Below are 20,316 nucleotides of genomic sequence, written 5' to 3'. Positions count from 1 at the left end.
CCATAATTTAAATAACATTTAAAGTATGTTATTTTAACATAATTATGTTTTTTTTTATTTAAACAGTTATTTAAATAATGTTACTATAACTTCAGTAAAAATGGGATGCTAGCACACAAAGATCAAGATGTCAGGTGGCAAAAAAATAGTACTTGTATTAACAGAGAAATATTTTTATGTGTATATTTTACTAATAATGGTTTTTAAATTTGTACTATTGAATTGTGTTTTTTTTTATGCATGATTTGTGAGGTTTTTCAAATTATTGTCTCTGTCTATATTTAATCAGCCTGCCACCAGTTTATAATGACATTATCCACAGCATTACCAAGGATTTCATAGAACGCTACATACATGGCATGTATATATCCCGTGGGTTAAAAATGGCAGTTGAGAAACAGGAATGCGTATGCGTGCATTAAATGTGGGCAGTAAGAAGCACTGTGTGACAAAGTGTTTCGATCTCAGAATTCAGCAGCAAGAGATGGTGCTTCAGAAAGTGGTGAGTGCTGACTTGTGGATAACATTAGTGCATTAGAGAGTGAAGAGAACCTGAAAGATGTGTCCATGAATATGACTTTGAGCAGAATGGCAGAGGAAGGTGTTTTATCTGATAGTTGCATCAGATAAAACACCTTCTATATATATATGTTAGGTCAAAGCAGGTTATGTGGAGAGAGAAATCGTATGTAGAAATATGACTTCTGCATTACTTCAACCTTGGTATCACTTCTGAGTCTGGCTCTCACTGATGTACCTTTGTGCAGAAGTGGTTGCTGCACTGGGATATGAGTTGCTTTGTAAGGACGGGCCTTTGCCTGTCTCTAAGTGGGGCCACCGCTGAGTTCAAGGTTCTGCTTGGTGGTGAGGATGATCCTGGCATTGGGCAGATTCACTGCTGAGGTCTTCTCCATGGCAGGGTGAGCCTGTCACTGAGTGGAACCTCTGATGACTATAATGATCCTTCGGGTTGCTTGCACTTGCTGAGTTTAGAGTGAGCTGGGGTATGTTAATGCCTGATTTTTGAAGACTTCCCTTCACTTATATAATGAAATTGGTCTGGGTAGTGACCCTTCCCATAATGTGTAGACATATATAATGCATACCATTATATATATATATATATATATATATATGTCTGTGAGAATATGTGCTTTGCATTATGGGATAATAAGACAAGTGATGTGAAGTCACTAGCTTCTATATGCAAGTTGCCCAGTTGTTAAGTTTCTTCATGTGCAAACTTTGTTTGCTTACACTTGGATAAAGGATTAAACCAAGAATTTAATTTAAGAACTGCTAAGAAAGGAGATGGAATTTAAGAACTGCTAAGAAAGGAGATGGAAGGGCATGAAGACTGACTTAAGGAGGGTGAATGATGAGATTAGGAATCTGGGAGCTTAGCTAGTGTGAGGAGAACGATATAAGAATAATATGAAAAAAGCATGATAGAGAGAGAGAGAGAGAGAGAGAAAGAGAGCAAGGGAAAGAAAGAGGCAAGAGAATGGAAGAGACAGTAAAAGAAAGGAAACTGGAGAAAGTCAAGAGAGTGTGGAAGCAAGCAGAGAGAGAGAGAGAGAGAGAGATGAGAGAAAGTGAGAAAGGAGGGAGTGGAAGAAAGAGAGAAAGATTAAAAGCAGAAAGGATTAAGGGTCAGGGATGCTAGTGAGAGAAGAATGGATGGAACTGTTAGGAGTGTTATGTATGGAAATTCAATGATTTGGAGTGTGCAGAGCAGAGTGCAAGAGAAGTGCTTGTTGGGAAGAACAATACAGAATATAGCAATGGCAATGAAGCAAGGTACAAATGTAGAGGAGATGATAGTGATGGCTGGCATGAATGACATGAGAGGAGGTGTGAATCATGTAGCAAGAGATTTGAGATTGATGTTAGGCATAGTGAAGCAGAAATGTTTCAGAGAAAGAGAGAGAGGGAGGTAGAATAGTGTTTCTTTGTTGAAAGTTTTTCCACTTGGTTATACTATAAATTAATGATGCCAAGAAATTAAATTCTTGGTTTAATCCTTTATCCAAGTGTAAGCAAACAAAGTTTGCACATGAAGAAACTTAACAACTGGGCAACTTGCATATAGAAGCTAGTGACTTCACATCACTTGTCTTATTATCCCATAATGCAAAGCACATATTCTTACAGACACATATATATATATATATATATATAATGGTATGCATTATATATGTCTACACATTATGGGAAGGGTCACTACCCAGACCAATTTCATTATATAAGTGAAGGGAAGTCTTCAAAAATCAGGCATTAACATACCCCAGCTCACTCTAAACTCAGCAAGTGCAAGCAACCCAAAGGATCATTATAGTCATCAGAGGTTCCACTCAGTGACAGGCTCACCCTGCCATGGGAGAAGACCTCAGCAGTGAATCTGCCCAATGCCAGGATCATCCTCACCACCAAGCAGAACCTTGAACTCAGCGGTGGCCCCACTTAGAGACAGGCAAAGGCCCATCCTTACAGAGCAACTCATATCTCAGTGCAGCAACCACTTCTGCACAAAGGTACATCAGTGAGAGCCAGACTCAGAAGTGATACCAAGGTTGAAGTAATGCAGAAGTCATATTTCTACATACGAATAGCCAAAAGGTGTCACACCTTATTATTAAAATACTCTGGATTAGAAATAGATGGTAGAATATCTTGGTTATATTATAAATTAAAGATGCCAAGAAATTATATTCTTGGTTTAATCCTTTAACCAAATGTAAGCAAAAAAAGTTTGCTCCTGAAGTAATTTCAGGACTGGGCAACTCATATATAGAAGCTAATGATTTCACATCACTTGCATTAGTATCCCATAATGCAAAGAACTCGTGGGTCACTTCTGGGTCTGGCTCCCATTGATAAGACCTCAATAAAGGTCAGTCTGAGTGACTCTTCTCATAATACATAGCATTATACATGTCCATAAGGATATGTGCTTTGCATTATGGAATACTAAGGCAAGTGATGTGAAGTCATTAGCTTCCATATATGAATTGCCCAGTCCTGAAATTACTTCAGCTGCAAACTTTGTTTGCTTACACTTGAATAAAGGATTAAACCAAGAATATCATTTCTTAGCATCTTTAATTTATAACTTATAGAAGTTCCAAGGATAGCCTAACAGAGGAATATTGCTTGTAGAATTGAATATCGTCGCTTTCCAGTCAATACCATCAAATGGAGGTACTTTAACAATGGATATCAAATTTGTGACATCTGTTACCAACTGGAAACAGTAGAACATGCATTCTACATCTGCCCTCTTGCTTTGCATATTTGGAACAGATTATACTGTGTTGGGCATTTCATTACTTACAACAGAACAGGTTATTTTTTGAAGTACCCATACCTATCAGTAATGGGAAGTGAATTTTGATTTTTATAATTAATGAATTAAAATACCATTTATGGAAGGTTAGAAAGAAATATGAATTTGAAAACTAGCAATATGACATCCAAATGCTTTATAATACTGTATTGTGGGAATTTTATTGTTCAGTCAGACGATTTTTGTATTTAGAAAGAAGCATTCTAGGATATATGAAATTTTTAGGTGGTGCAGACCACCCACACTATGCAATATTCACCAAAGGTTGATGAAATTCTGTCTATTTTTGCTATGAGAGGTTTTTTAAATGGTTCCATCCTCTTAATTCAATGTGATCTTATAGACAATCGCAGGGGGATGACTGGAGAGCAATCCCAAGCATAGCAGGCTAAGTCAAGGTGGTTAACTCCTGGTTGGCCGAGTGGTTAGCATGTCCACTCTTCTGCCAAAAAGTTGTGGGTTCGAATCCTGACATGGGCATGGTTGTTTGTGATTGTCTGTGAAAATACTAGTTGTGGTGGTGGGCAGTAGATGGCCGTAGTGTAGATGATGATGATAGTTGTGGTTCGATGTAGTTCGTGAGAATGGAGTTGAGACGGAGAGCTGTAGAGTAGGTGCTCTCCCTCGATGAGGCTTTGGACTCCCTGATGGTGTTGCATAATAATAAATAATAATAATAATAATAATTCAGATAAGGCTCCACCTGAGTATCAATCATCTTTGTGCACTTGTTTCGATTGGTCTTTTGGTCATTCATCTATATGAGATTGGTGAAAAAGGAAAACTGATAGAGCTGAGGCCTTTTCTCTATCTTTCATGCTATCTAGCTGTCTTTTCTTTCTCCTAATACTATCAGACTCACTTGCACCTCTATACTAACTACTCTAGGTCTATGATGAGCACCTCTATACTAACTACTCTAGGTCTATGATGAGCACCTCTTTACTTTTTCACCTTGATAAAGGTCGAAACTGGTCTGGGTACTGACCCTTCCCATAATGCATAGCATTATGCATGTCTGTAAGGACATGTGCTTGTATTATGGGATACTAAGGTAAGTGATGTGAAGTCATTAGCCTCTATATACAAGTTGTCCAGTCATGAAAATACTTCATTTGCAAACTTTGTTTGCTTACACTTAGATAAAGGATTAAACCAAGAATATAATTTCTTGGCATCTTTAATTTATAGTGTTTCTTTGGTAGGATAAAGCAGAATAAAGGAGAAGAGAAGAGAAGTGATGATCATGAATAAGATGATAGTGAGAATATGCAGGAAGAGAAGTCTGGAATATGTGGATGTGTGTAGTACAGTGAAGAATAGAAGAGAGTTGTATGCAAATTTATGTGGCTTCTACCCATGAAAGGTTTATTTATAAACGTATAGTACATTCCTACCATGAGTGAGATAAATATTTTTGTAATCTATTTTTATTGATTTTACACTTTTTTTGTGTTTTTCATTCATTTTTTTACCTAGTCTGGGAAAACCCTTCTCTAAAGATTAATGAACTTTTTCAAACCATTCTAGGCCTCCATAATCAGGGTGATGATCACACACTGGGCAATGACAATCATAAACATCCATGATTCAAACCCACAGTCTGTTGGTTGGAGAACAAATATGCTAACAACTAGCCAGCATCACATTTAAGCAATGAACGATGCAGACATTTGGAGAGGCTGTTGTTTTATGGACAGGTGAGTATGCTAGGGGAGAGAAACTAGATCTGCAAGGATTGAATGTAGCAGGGATGACCTCATGGGAATAGTGGCTTGAGAAATGAGAGATTGTATACTATATTGCAGAGCCACATGAGGTAATAATAGTTATAACACACTATGCTGACAAAAGTATTTAGACACATAGTTGTGGTTAAAAAAAAATGCATTTTAATTACGTTTCTAGTACCGAGTGAGACCACCTTTGGCCTGAATGACAGCAACTAGCCTTCAGGGCATGCTTTCAACTAATTTCTGATACATCGCAACAGGAACGTTCTTCTATTCCTCGCACAAAGCTACTCCCCATTGCTGATACTGGCCACTATGGTTCTGGAGTGAATCTGGCATTCTAATTCATCCCAAAATGTCTATGGAATTGAGGATGGACTCTGAGCTGGCCAATCCAACAATTCAACAATGCGTTTTTGTGGAAACCAGTAGTCTCAGACATATAGTGCAGTATGGCATGAAGCATAGTCATGCTGAAATATGCAATGGTCACTGCCAAGGTACTTCCACAGCATTCATCATCATCATCAAATTTCTGCCATGTACCCTCAAGGGGTGTAAAAGGATATGATAGTACTACATGAAAAAAATTACATCATTACTAACTTCCTATCTACAATTTTCCTCGAAATCAGTCTGTTACTTGTCAAGATCCCAACATTATCAGATCTTATATTTCTATCGTCTAAGGCACTTTGTACCATATCAATCCACCTACATCTTGGTCTTCCTCTGGGTCATTTTGCTGCCAACCTGGCAGAGAAAACTTGTTTTGCTAATTTTTCTTCACCCATTCTGTTTAAGTGACCATACCACCTGAGATTAGCTCTGCTAACGCATTCCTGGATGCTGACAATGTCAAGTTCTTTCCTAATATTCTCGTTTTTAATATGATATTGCCATTGATGCCATCTGTTCATGCCTCTAATCTTTCTCAGGACTCTCATATCTGCGGTCTCTAGTCTTTGGTCAAGTGTTTTACTTCTGACCCAGCTCTCAGATCTATAATTTGCTGATTCTGTCGTCTATTTCTATATTTAATTTACCATCTTCAGTAAAAATCATGCCTAAGTAGCTGAAATGTTTTACTTGTTCCACAGGTTCTCCATTCGCAACACAGTTGACATTTTCAATGATTCTGCCTATTTTCATTGTCTTTGTCTTTTTATTGCTGACCTTCATACCATATCTATTACAACAGTTATTCAATTTAGTCAGAGAATCTTGCAGACTTGTAGCGGATTTATTTAGAAGTATAACATCATCCGCATAAACCAAAGAGCTGACATTAACATCTCCAATTTTGATATCATGTTTAATACCACTTTCCTTCATAATGTAATCCATATAGATAATGAATAACAGATGGGATAATGTACATCCTTGTCTCACACCAGATTTAACATTAAACCATCTTCCTGTACTTCCTTCAATTCTAACTGCTGACTAACAACTCAAAAAAAAAACAACTAAGCATTGCTGGATATAATGCCCCATTGACACCATATAACTGTAGTATATTGAATAGCTTCTCTCTTGGCACCTTGTCATATGCCTTTTCCAAATCGACAAAACTTAAATATAGATCTCTGTTATATTCCCATGATTTCTTGACAATTTGTCGTAAAGTGAAGATCTGATCCTGACAGCCTCTATTTGACCTGAATCCAGCTTGTTGTTCACAATGCTTTTCTTCCACAATTCTTCTCAACCGTTTCTCAAGTATACTTGAGAAACGGTTGCATAGATTTTGCCAGGAACACTCAGTAGGGAAATACCTCTGTAATTCTCAGATTCAGTTTTATTTCCCTTTTTCTATATGGGTACTATGAGAGCTCTACTCCAATCATCGGGAATTCGTCCCTCTGTGCAAGCCACTGTGAGACTTTTATACCGCCATACTTCAGCATTTCTGGTCAAATATCATCTATTCCTACTGCCTTTCCAAATTTCAAGCCTTTGATGGCTTTTTCTACTTCAAGTATGGATATGTATTCTTAACTGCATGCATGGTCAGTGTTTTTTATCACTGTGCTGTCATCACTGCTTGTTTCATTTAGCAGTTTTTCAAAGTAATTACTCCATACTTCAAGGATATCTTTTTCTTCCGTTTTCATGACACCTTTATCATCTCTAACTCCTTTTATAGATCTCTAACTCCTTTATCATCTCTAACTTCCTCCATTCCTAAGCTTCTTCAACAACCTCCAGAATATATTGCCACCTTCTTGATATTTATTATCTATTTCTTGCCAAAGTCCTCCCATGACTTTTGTTTAGCTAGTTTTACACAGTGTTGACTTATTTGCCAGGAACTTTTGATATGCTTTCTTCTTTTCCTTCACTGCCTCTTTAACTTCCTGTGTCCGCCAATGAGTTCTAATTTTTCTATCCTTGCAGACAACTTCACCACATGTCTCTCTAGCTGAATTAATCAGGGCTTTCTTCAAGGCTTGTCACTGAATCTCCAAGGTTTGATTCCTGTTCTCAAACTCTTTCATTTTTTCTTCAATAATCTTTGTGTATTTTAGTCTAAAGTTCACATCTGAGAGCTGCTTTAAAACTTTCTTACATGTTATTCTTCTCAATATGAAATTCAATTTTATCCTGCTCAAGAATAAATAGTGATCACTTCCAATTTCAAATCCTCTGTACACTCTGGTGTTCTGCACCTGGGAGAAAACATCACTATCAACAATAACATAGTTAATGAGACTTTTGTTATTCCATGCCTCTTCTCTCCATGTGAATTTGTGCACTTTATGTTGTAACATGGTGTTAGTAATAACCAGTCCATGTCCTGAGCAGAAATCCAACAGATATTTGCCATTATTATTAGCTTTGCTCTTTTCTCCAAATTTTCCCAAAATATTTTTGTATGTCTCACAATCATTTCCTACTCTGCTATTTAGATCCCCAACAAGGACGAACTTTTCATTTTTCATTGTGTCAGTTGCTTTTTCTAAAGCCTCAAAAAATTCCTCCACTTCTACCTTAGTAGAACCTTCTGTGGTACCATAGGCACAAATAAGTCTCATTGTCCAGTTCCCCATTCTCATATTTGCCCACATTTCTCTACTTGAGACTGATTGCTATTCAAGAAGATTAGCCTCGTATTTTGTGTTGAATACTATGGCTACTCCTTCTTTTCCTTGATTGTCATTTCCTGAATATAACATTCTGTATTTATTGTTCAGAAAGATCTCGCCAGTTTTTGTCTTTTTTGTTTCAGTCACACCTATTATGTCGATCTGGTACTTATCTAATTCTTCAGCTAGCTCCATTTCTTTGCCATTCAGGCTTCTTATGTTGATAGTACCGATCTTTAACTCTGGTGATGTTGAGTTGGGGGTGTGTTTTCAGATTTGTTCCCATAGCTGACTTTTCGCTGTACGCCCTGGTTCCCTGGCGAAAACAATGGGGGGCCTTGTTTAACCGGGCGATGCCCTAGCCGGCATTTGAAATTTTGTCATGTTGTATTATCATTTTTTATTTTGGTTTAACCAATAAGAATAAAATTTGGTCGGCTAAATCCCAAATTGCCAGCCCATCCTCGTTCGTTCAGTATCCAAGTAGATACCCAACAGGGTGCACCACGAGAAGGTGAGGATTGGATATTAGGTCAGAAGCTCTGGTCGGTTCTCTGCATTCCTTTAAAGGGTATGTGGAGGTCTCCTCTCAGTTATATGACCCTTAAGCACCCCTTTCACAGCATTGGAAGCATGAAGTTGCCCAGGATGTCCAGGTAGTTATCAGATGTTGTAGTTTTGGGCATGTTCACCTCTATGGATCTAGCTCCATCCAACTGAAACATCCCCATACTATTACCAAGCCTCCACAAAACTTGACAGTTACAATGTTGCAGTCCTGCTGGAACCATTCCCTAGGTAATCTCCAGATCCAAACATGACCATCAGAGTGAAATGTTTGGAAGCATGATTCATCACTTCACGGAACCTTTTTTCAATTATCTATAGTTCAGGAGGGGTGTGAAAGACACCAGTCCAAACATTGTTTGGCATTACAGGGAATGGGGATGTGTGGCTTATTTGCAGCAGCTCTGCCATGGTAACCTAAGGCATGCAACTCTTTGCAGACAGTTCTAGTGTTTACAGATATCCTTGCATAATTTTCCATGTTGACTACATGATCCACTGCTGATGACATGCGGGATACTCAAACATTCCGAGACAGAGCTCGTCGATTTCAGTCAGTGAGTGTCGATGGCCTCCAGGGCATTTTCCTGCTATGGTAGCATCAACTGCAAAACATGCAGCACATTGCACTTTTTATTATCAGACTTACATAGACACTCTCTGAATATCTGCATGCAGTAGAATCCAAAATTTGCATAGCATGTAAGGTGTCCAAATATTTTTGTTGATTGACAGTGTATGAATACTGGAAATGCACTAGTTTTTCTCTACACAAATGTATAGATTCCCTATATATAAATGGAATGAGTTTGTGGCACTGACTGACTCAGTGTCTCAAAAGATTGTTAGTATTGGTGAAACTTGATTAACTGAGGAAGGTGTTCTGCCAGTGACAAAATTCAAAGGATATAGCATATTTTGGCAGGATAAAGAAAGTAACCATAATTATTTGCTCATGATAAGAGATGGTTTGTACCATGTGAGAGAAGAGATCAGAAATTACATTAATGGCTTTGAGAGTATACATTGCAAGATAAAAGTTTGTGGGTGAAAAAGAGGTTATGAAAGATATGTAAAGAAAGAGAGAGAGAGAGAGAGGTGGAGAAAAGTTGCATGAGGAAAGAAGGTGACTGGTATAGTAAGGAGAGAAAAATTAGAATATGAGAGGAGACTAGTGCTTTAATCCAAAGACAATCCCAAGGATTCTGCTATGGGACCAGTAGGAGGAAAAATGATTGTGGACAGATTACCCTGCCAGATGAAGACGGAACTTGGCAGATGACATAGTTGAGCTGTTCAATTATCTTTATTAGAGCATTCCATCATAATAAAGCAAACTTTTAAAACAGTTATGATCAATATAACATTTCTGGCTGAACTACTTGGTTACTTGGTGACCTGTATTTACTGCATAGAAGGCTAATCCTTATCTGTGCTTTCATTTTTTTCTCAACATCCTTTGTGTTCAGAAATGCATATTTCTCCAGACCGTCCCTTTTGGTCTACATTGTGAATTCCACTAATGAATTTTATATATTCCTTGCTTCTTTATGGGAGGATGTGGAGGTTTGTACCCATTGAGACTATGCCTAAGATAATGCAGTTATTCATTCCTTTTTTTATGAAGTACTGGAAATGTTGTAGGCTATGTGCCGTAATGTTTTTATCATGCCTTAACTTTTGTATAACTTTTGTAACGGATGGTGGTGGTGGTGGTAGTGTGAAGATGCATTTCACAAGAATCGCTGTCAAATAAACAGTGCAAAACTAGTATGAGCTAACGCATAGTTTAAGATTATGTATTGAGAGGAGCATAGTCAGTTTGAGACTAAAGGGAAGTTTGGGTGGATCAAGATTAAATAAGAGTATTTTATTTTGTTTTCAAAGATGGTGAAATTAGAGAGGGTCATTTTGTGTTTATAGTATCATGACTGGTTCTTACTGATAGAGATTTGGAACAATATAATTGGTTTTTTCATTATCTTGTAAATCAATTACGGTAATGTTATCAATTTCAGAGATGTGTTTAGATTGTATTGTGTGCAATGATATTTCAATGGTGGAATTTTTGTTGATATATATTATTGTTATTATTATTATACAGGTATCTCCATAGAGTCAAAGGATTCACTGCGGGAGATCAATTACTCACACACTAGCCATTATTCACAATATTTATCATACTTTCCTGAAACTCATTTGCTGATGAAGTACTTATAATGATCTCTGACAACTCATTCCACCACCCTCCAAGTGAAAATTCCTAACACCCTTGCTAACCACAAAATTTCTTGTACTTTTTACACAATTTCTATGATTATTATTATTTTCCTGATCCCTACAGAGTCACTAGACTCATCGCAGGAGGTCAACACTAGCATACACAAACTATCATGCGTTTACCATTCTCTCAGGCAATTCATTCCATACTCCTACCACTCTCCATGCAAAAAAAACTAACTTCTTACCATTTTACTCACCACCTGATTTTGCAACTTCCAGGGATGTCCTCTTGTCCTTGATCCTTTCCCTCATTCTACTAAAAACCTCTTCAGTGTTAACATGATAATAACCCTTCAACACCTTAAATGTCTTGATCACATGCCCTCAGTCAAACCTCATGCTCAATATTGTACAGTCCTGATATCATTTTTGTTATTCATATCTGCACCCTCTTCAAGGTTACTTCATATCCTTTCCTGAAGACCAGATCTGAGCACAGAAATCTAGATGTGGTCTGATCAAAGCTTTATAAAATGGGACTAGCACACTTTTATCTTTCATAGTCAATGTTCTCCTCAATATTGCTACAGTTCTCTGAGTGATGAAGTACTTACAATGACCTTTGCAATATGCCTCTGGAACTTTAAATCTCTATCCACAATCATCCCAATATTGCTTGCTTCCTCCACTTCTACCAGTATAATTCCATTGGGTGAGTATGAAACATCTATTCTGTGGATCACAAATTTTAAAACCTTACATTTAGTTGCATTAAACTGACATTCCCATGCCTTTGCTTGCCCTTCCAGCTTATTCAAATCCTCTTGAAGAACCAAAACATCTGAACTAACCCTCCCAAACTTCACATCTTCTGCAAACAACTGAACATCTCCCTGCAGTCCTGTGACAATATAACTGACATAAAGACTGAACACAATGGTCCCAAGGCTGAAAACCGTGGAACTCCACTTGTAACCTGACTACTCCCTGATAATACTCCCCCCATATACAACTCTATGATATCTATCAGAGAGCCAAGAGCCAATCAACGATGAAATCCACAAACCTGATATCCAAACCCATATGATGCAACTTAAAAATCAACTTGTCGTGTGGCACCCTGTCAAATGCCCTTGGAAAATTCCAAAAAAATGACAGTGTATGCCTTACCTTCATCTGCTGCTCTTGTTACACTATTATAAAAGGTAAGCACATTAATAAAACAAAAACACTCTTGAACAAATCCATGTTGGTCTGCATAAATAATATTACCCTCATCTGTTCAATTCTGTATATGAGTTCTTACCAATTTCTCCAAAATCTTAACTGCAGAAGAAATACGAACAGACTTATAGTTTGATACCTCCATTCTATCAGCACCCTTATGCAATTATCATGGAGGTTAGGATAATTATCTTAACCTCCTTCCACTCTCCAGGAACCTAACTGATTGCAAGACATCATTAAACAGCCACATTAATGGCTCAGTCAGTTCCATAGCACTCAGTCAGTTCCCTTAAAGCACATGGTGAAACTCCATCTAGTCTCCCCTGCCTTATTGACATTTAATCTATTCAGTATTTGGAATGCATCCTATTCATTTACTTCAAACACTTCACCAATCATTATCCTTCTAGTAATAAAGTCTGTAGTACAAGGATGAAACCCTCTAATACAGTGATCATTAAATATCTCAACTACATCATCGGCTTTGGTCACCTGATTCCCATCTTTATCATGCAAGATAATTCATTCACTATCATTTTTCCTCCTACTTGCCACATAACAAGCTCATTGGGATTCTCCTTGGATTGTAGAATCAATCTCCTCTCATATTCTAATTTTTCTCTCCTTAGAATACTAGTTATTTTCTTAGCATGAGCCTTATGTTTCTCATGCAAATGTTCTCCACCTCTCTCTCTCTCTCTTTATATGCCTTCCATAATCTCTTTATCTTCTGCAATTCCCCTTTTATTCCTTTTGTCATTCATTTGATTCCAAATTGCTTTATCTTCTTCACTCGAGTATACCATCTGTCATTGCTGTCAACAATTTTTTCTTAAGTATCTGTACTTGAGAAATGCACTAATGACCCCTCTTCCATTAAATTCTTTCATCCATTGCACTGCTGCAATCTGGTTTCTAAGTCTATGATAGTCACCTGCCTTATAATTCAAAATAACTTCCTTCTGTTCTGATACATCCCCATGCCTATTCATCCTATAAGGACTACATGGACATGCACACACCAACGGGAGGAAAGTATGCCATCTCAGTCACAATCAGATCCTCTGATGCCATGAGCAAATCCAGAACTCTCAATCCTCATGTTCCCTCCACTACATGCGGCCTAAGACAGTTGTTCCTGAAGAAATCCAAAAATTAATTTCTCTCATTACTGCATGCTGTCTCTTCTGCCAGTTTATATCACTATAGTTGAAGTCCCCTATAACGATTGATTGCCTGCTTGCTTGCTTTGCACACTTCCCAAACTGATTTGCTAAACATTTCCTGCACATCATCATCATCTATATTCCCTGGTCTGTAGCAACATCCCACTAAATATCTTGTCCCTTTGTGTTATTTCCAATGAGATTCTCCATCCTGAGAATGCACAATTTTTCTCGTATCATGAGTAACACTCTAACCATATGTTTACCCTCCCTATCCTGTTGAAATATGTTATACCCCTTCAATTTCTATCGCTGAGAGAACATCCTCCTCAGTTAACCAAGTTTCATTGATACCAACAACCTCTGAAGAGAGTGTTTCAATCAATGCCACAAACTCATTCCCTTTATTCCTAATGCTCCTACCATTTGTATACAGGAAAACCAGTGTGTTGCCAGTATTCTTATAGCCATTATTACTCTCCTCATACTCCACCTGGCTGTGTTATAAAAACAGTGTACATCTCCTCTTTTCTCAAGCTGCTATTCCCACATGAAGCTACAAGGGTGTGCTGAAAAGTTGTGCTAATCACCATGAAAGAATTAAGGCAGAACCATGTATCTTACACATTATTCTACATATTCCACACAAAGTATTACACACTTGTTACAATGCTGCTACATCATTTGCAATCCTCTGAGAAAAATGTTTTTCTTTTGTTGCACAAAGTAGTTTCAGCTGCAGATATGACTTTATCATCTGTGGTAAATTTTGTTCCTTTTATGTTTCTTTAAATTTGGGAATAGGAAATAGTCAGATGGGGCCAGGTCTGGCAAATAGGATGGGTCAGGCAGACATTGAAAGCCCAAGTTGTGTATGTTTGTTGGAATTCATGAGCACTGTGAGCAGATGCACTGTTCTGCAAAAGCAACACACCTCTGCTCAGTTTCCTGCAGCATTTTTCCTTCAGTACCTCCTTCAGTTCCTGCAGAGCTGTTGAATAAACTGCTGCTGTAACAGTTTCACCTTTATTGAGGTACTTGATAAGGATTACACCATCCATATCCCAAAGAACCTTTCCTACTGACTTTTGGGTTCGGAACTTCTTTGGTCATGGAGAACCTTTGTGTCTCCACTCCATTGACTGTTGTTTGGTCTCTGGGTCATAGTGATGAAGCCATGTTTCATCAACAGTCACAATACAAGCAAAAAAATTTGTATACCTAATTTCTCAAAATGAAACAAAATCCCTTGGTATGACAGCATATATTATGTCTTTTGGTCGGCATTCAAACATTTAGGGTCCCACTTCACTGAGAGTAGTGTGTCCAGATGTTGGTGGATAATGATGCCAACTCCCCTGGATATCTCCAGAGTCTTTGTAACGTTTTTGGCTGGTATTCATCTATCATCAAGAATCATGGCATGCACTGCATCGATGTTTTCAGGTGATTTCTGTGAAAGATCTTCCTGACCTGTCACATGATCTTCATCTGGGGACATCTGTTGTCTCAGGATGCCCAGTTTTAAACTTGGCCCATCTGGGCAACTATTGGATACGTTACAGCATAGTCTCCTAAAGTCTCATGCAAAGTTTGGTGAATCTCAGTTGCGGACTTTTCTTGCAGCATGAAAAACTTGATGATGGCCTGCACCTCTGTGTCTTTGAATTTCTTCAAAACCTCTGACATGTCTTCTTATATATCCTAAAAGAAAAAGAACAAAGTATTATAATTTGATGAAACATGAGATTAAAGGGTTTTAAGATATGTTCTTTCATGTGGTTATATCAGTTGCTTTAATATAATTTTGTTCTAGATGTTTATCAGAACTTTTAACTCCCCCCCATATAACTGTAACATTCCACCTCTGCAATTCTAGTCTTCCTGTCCCGACACTCGCTTGCCCAGAAAATAACAGTATCTCCAAATGCTTGAACCCTTCTGCATTCAAATGCAATCCATCTGTTGCATCCAGCTCCCTTCCTCAAATGTACTCAATGCATCCACATATTCCAGACCCCTTTTCCTGCACATTCTTGCAATTATCTCATTTGGCATCACTGCTGCTCCTCCACTTTACATGATCATACTGGGGCAACATGCTCACTATCTTTCCTCACACAGATTTCTGTTGCATGAACCTCAAATTTCATGCTACACGATTTATGTTACCCCTCAGATCATTCATCCCACCTATTACTATCATCTCCTCCACACTTTCACCCCTCTTTACTGCCAATGCAACACTCTTTATCATTCCATCAGGCAAGCTCTCCTCTGCTGCTTTACTCTGCACACCTCGAATCTTCGAATCTCCATATATGAAATTCCAAATAGATTCATTCATCCTTCTCTCACTGGCATTCCTGCCTTTTATGGCTTGCAATCTCTCTCTCTCTCTCTCTCCTTTCTCTCCCTCCTCTCTCTCACCTTTCTATCCCTAGCTTCCATACTCGCTTATCTTTCTGCAATTTCCTCTCTTCCACTGTCTCTTCCTTGTTCTCTGATGTTGTTCTCTTACACCAACTCTGTTTCCTCTCACACTAGCCAACCTCTCTATCGTTCCAAGTTCTTCATACACCTTCCTCAACTCAGTCTTCATTCCTTCCATCTCCTTTCTCAGTAGTGCTATTTCTCTCTCCACACATTCTGTTTTCAATTACCATTCACAATCAGTCGTGACCCATCAGACAAACCATCTTTGTCTGCTAAACTATCCAAGGCTAAATCTATATGTAGGTCTTTAACATTCTTTCCATCCTCCATACTGGCATCCACAAACTGAAAATCACCTGTTTCTGAAGCACTAGCTCTGCTGCCAATAAATTCCGAGATCGAGATGCTCATGTCTCCCAGTGCCTCCGACTGCTTGCATTTCATACACATATACACATTCCTGTCCGAATAGTTAGCTGAGTAACTTTGCGCTTCGCAACCATATGTCTGGGGAAGGAGTGTCCTAGGTTGGATTCCCGTTGACGATGTGAGGAGCTTAAGGATCTTCCTCAGCCATAGCCAAGTTAACCAGTCTTGGTCATGGACAGCAGGGTTTTTTCCGCCAGCTTATCTGGGGTTTTTCATCCCGCAAGCAGGCAAACTGGACCCGTAAATACACAGGCTACAGTCATAAAAAATACAGCAAGGAAGACAATAGAAAACCATCTTGCATCACTATCTCCCTAGTAATCAGCTGCAACCCTCTCAAGAGAGGAAGCCACAGGATCAGATCAGATACACATTCCCATCTTTGTACATACTACGTGCATCACAAGCTACAAAATCTTCAACTAGGTTACAAATAATGTAATCTTTAAACTGGGGATGTTACTAAAACTGGCAGTTGCCATGTTGAAAATAATCGCTACATGTGGAGACAATACCAAGATTGTAAAACCCTAACTAAATATCAAACAAATACCACACAATTATACAAAAAAAAAAAAACTGTCAATTCGAATAGTGCAAACTTAAATACCAGTAATGTCGTGAAATAAGCACAATAATATCTTTCCTTACTACTAATACTTATCTTTTTACTTGGTTTTAAGTCTATCCTGTCCATGAACTGCTATCATAACTCCCCTTTACTATACTACACAAAATATTAATGTACTTCTGAAACATCTATACACATACATACATTCATGCACTGTAACAAAACAAACATTCCATACTGCAGAAGACAACAATTACTCAGAATCACCATTTTTCATAGCACCTTCATTAAATCTAAATTGCCCATTCTTATTTCTTTCAAAACAGTCTATAATGGATATACGAAAAACAGTCACAACATTTATTTCATAGTGATTGTTCTTTAAAAAAAATTCCTTTCCACCCACTTGCAAAGAAATGTACTGTTGTATTTATTGTCATTTATTCCAGATGAATGCCTCTAGTTTAGCACTTCAGATGTCTTCAGGCTTTTCAGGACGAACTAAAAGCAGTAGGATGTGAGTAAAGGAATCTATGGCAATTTGGTTTATCTTTCCAGAAGATAAATATGAAATAGACAGGCACTCCAGTAGTGATTATTAGGACTCCAAATCCTCTGCTGATAGGATCAGTAATCATTGGCACAATAGTGATAAATATAGAAGCCAGGCTGTAGATGATGGGAAAAAATTGGTTCACCTTAATAGAACACGGAAGATCTGGCCATTTCCACCTAAAATATGATAAACATGCTACTGAAAGGTTTATTGCTAGCCATATAGTGAACCCAATGTAGCTAATGAGGACATAAATATCACCAGAGCATAAGTAGATGAGGAAAGCAATGCCACAAACAGAACTGCAGGTGGCTGGGATCATATGGGAAACTTGAATCATGGCTAACATTTCTGGCATTTGACCTTGTTCTGCTACAGCATAGAAAAACCGGGAAGAAGTAAAAAGGATTCTATTAACACCACCAAAGGTTAACATGGCTACAAAGCTGGGTATGATCCATACCATCCACCCATAGAGATGTTCTGCAAATATCATGGTCACAGCTTTGGCTCTGAGCACTTCTTTGACCAAAAGAGTTGTATGGAATGCTGTGATAGTCATAGTGTACACAACTGTTATGAGGATGCATGAAATAAATATGACTCTTGGCAAATTTCTGGGAGGGTCTTTAAGCTCCTCCATTATAAGCAAACAGCACCGAGTAGAAAGATAATGCTATCTGTAATATTAGTTTCTAAGTCATCAAAGTTGAAATAGTCGTAGTGTCCAAATCCTAGCTATACTATGCCTATATAGTAGCCAAAGCCAACAGCTTTCCACAGGTAAAGATATCCTGAACCTAGATCGACCAAGATCATGATATGCTAAACAGTTTAATTATTCTGCAACTTCAGCAACAACAGTGTCTGAACAAGACATTTTTATGCAAGATGGAGCACTCCCCACATTGCACAACAAGTACAACAGCTTCTACAGCATTACTTAAAAGAAGAAAACGTGATTAGTCGCTTCTTTCCAGTTGCATGGCCACCTCTCTCTCTCTCTCTCTCTCTCACTATCCCCTGATATTACTCCATGAAATTTTTGGTTGTTGGGATACCTGAAGGCTAATGTCTATCATGGCAGTGTCTCGAATTTGGCAGCCTTAAAGGGCAATGTATCATGGACAGTGATGAACATTCCTTCAGGCATGTTACATTGTGCTAATGAGAATGCTGTGCACAGGGTGCAATTTCTGGTCCACAAGAATGATGGCCACTCTGAATCAGGTCCTCTTTCACATGGATAAACTCAATGTGCTTGAGTTGTACAACAGGTTTGTGATAACATTTATGCTCTAGTAACTGTAATACCATAATTACTGTGCTAAATTAAACTGATATCAAATGTTTTATTGCTGTGTTATCATAAGTGAAACACAGAAAAGTAATCTTTCATTTCAGTTTAGTCTTTGTTATTCATTTGTCTGTGCATTTTAACAGTTTTTTTCACATTGTACAGTACCATATTCCTCTATCAGTGACTTTTTTAATTAAATTTTTTTTCATGGAATCCTTCTTCCCATGTCTTGATTAATCTCCTTACTAAATTTGGTGACATTGTGGTTGATAGACTGAACTACATAAGACTCTGAATAGTGGAAGTTTAATTATGGCCACTCTGTATTTGAAAGCAAAGCAGTGAAGCCATATAATGTCATGCCCCAGAAAGATATTAAATAGAATGTAGACTCAGTATTTTTCAAGCAAGTCAAATATTAGTACATCAGTGCCAAGTTAGTACATTATGTACAACAGTGTTATGTTAGTATTATGTACATCAGTCAGATTTTTTTTTTTTTCCAGTTATCAGAGAGAAAGAACAAATCTTCAACTTTTCATCTCATCTTATGTAAGACAGCAAGATATATTGTGTGGGCAGACCAAAGTGAAAAAAAACATGCAAAAGAACATTCTGGGTCATGTATCTTACATGACACTCTCAGTGAAGAGGTTTTTATTATTGAAAGCAAATATCAGTTATTCAAAACCATTTTTAAATTAATGAAATGTTTACCAAGTTATCACATACCCACAAAAAAAAAGTGATGCTAGTGAATCTCTTTCAAAGAAAAGAAAAATTAACTAATCAAAAAATTTATGATTTAAATAAGAAACATCACATAACTGAACAAGCTGAAAATGGTAGATATGTGAGCTGTTTTGCATGCTGATTTAACTTTTTTTTTATATATATTTTTATATAATTTTCAAGTGTTTTTTTTTTTTAAATTAAAATATAAAGATTAATTTGTGATAAGTTTTTGGTTTCTGAGCAAGTCTTCAAAAACATAAATTTTTTATTTAATTTTTAAAATTTTTTTTATGAAAGTAACTTACAGTTGTGATTATTTTTACATATTTTCTTGAGAAGGGAAAGATCATGGACACATCTTTTTTTTTTTTAAATACATTCTCTATAAAAAATTATCTATATTTTTATAACAGCAAACATAAAGAAACAATTTAAATATTTTTGTCAGTAAAAATAAAATAAACTGGTCCTACTGCTTGCTGATTGTGAAATTCACTTCTTGGGACCAAAAAAAAAAAATTAGTAAAAACTTGGTTTTTACTATATGATATTAAAAAAAAATAATAATAAAATAAAAATACCTCATCATGTGGATCTGTCCATCTCCAAACACCAATATCATTTCCAGGCTTAAGTGGTAGTGTAAAATATAAATCAGAACAGGCTGGATTAACATGTAGTACTGATGAGTGACAATCTAAGGAATCATATTCAGTTACTTCAAAAGTCATATTTTAAGTCTGTAATTAAAAAAAAAAAAATAATATATATATATATGTATATATAAGTATATTATATATATGATAATAAGATATAAATATAATAAAATAAGATAAGATAATATAAATATAATATAACATAATATGATATATATAAAACGTAGGCCTGACTTTCACTGCAGTGACTGCAGCAATTTTACGGGGCATACTTTCCACAAC

At 37.1% G+C, this 20,316-nt stretch overlaps 1 protein-coding gene and 1 pseudogene across 1 annotated transcript in view; both read right to left on the bottom strand.

Annotated features, from left to right (window-relative positions):
* Positions 1-16,198, bottom strand: part of LOC150101455 (WD repeat-containing protein 27-like) — a 67,755-nt gene extending 51,557 nt beyond the window's left edge. Inside the window, exon 1 of the mRNA XM_090400799.1 lies at positions 16,015-16,198. Within this exon, the coding sequence (XP_090256925.1) occupies positions 16,015-16,198 (184 nt within the window). The remainder of the gene's footprint in view (positions 1-16,014) is intronic.
* A 1,080-nt stretch (positions 16,199-17,278) lies between these two features.
* On the bottom strand, positions 17,279-20,109 carry LOC150101454 (large neutral amino acids transporter small subunit 2 pseudogene; annotated as a pseudogene).
* Positions 20,110-20,316: the final 207 nt, after the last annotated feature.

Source organism: Typopeltis vanoorti, chromosome 11 (genome assembly GCF_054136105.1).
Source record: "Typopeltis vanoorti isolate ZY-2024b chromosome 11, IOZ_Tvanoo_1.0, whole genome shotgun sequence".
Lineage (NCBI taxonomy): Eukaryota > Metazoa > Arthropoda > Arachnida > Uropygi > Thelyphonidae > Typopeltis > Typopeltis vanoorti.
This window is presented reverse-complemented; position numbering and strand designations above follow the sequence as displayed.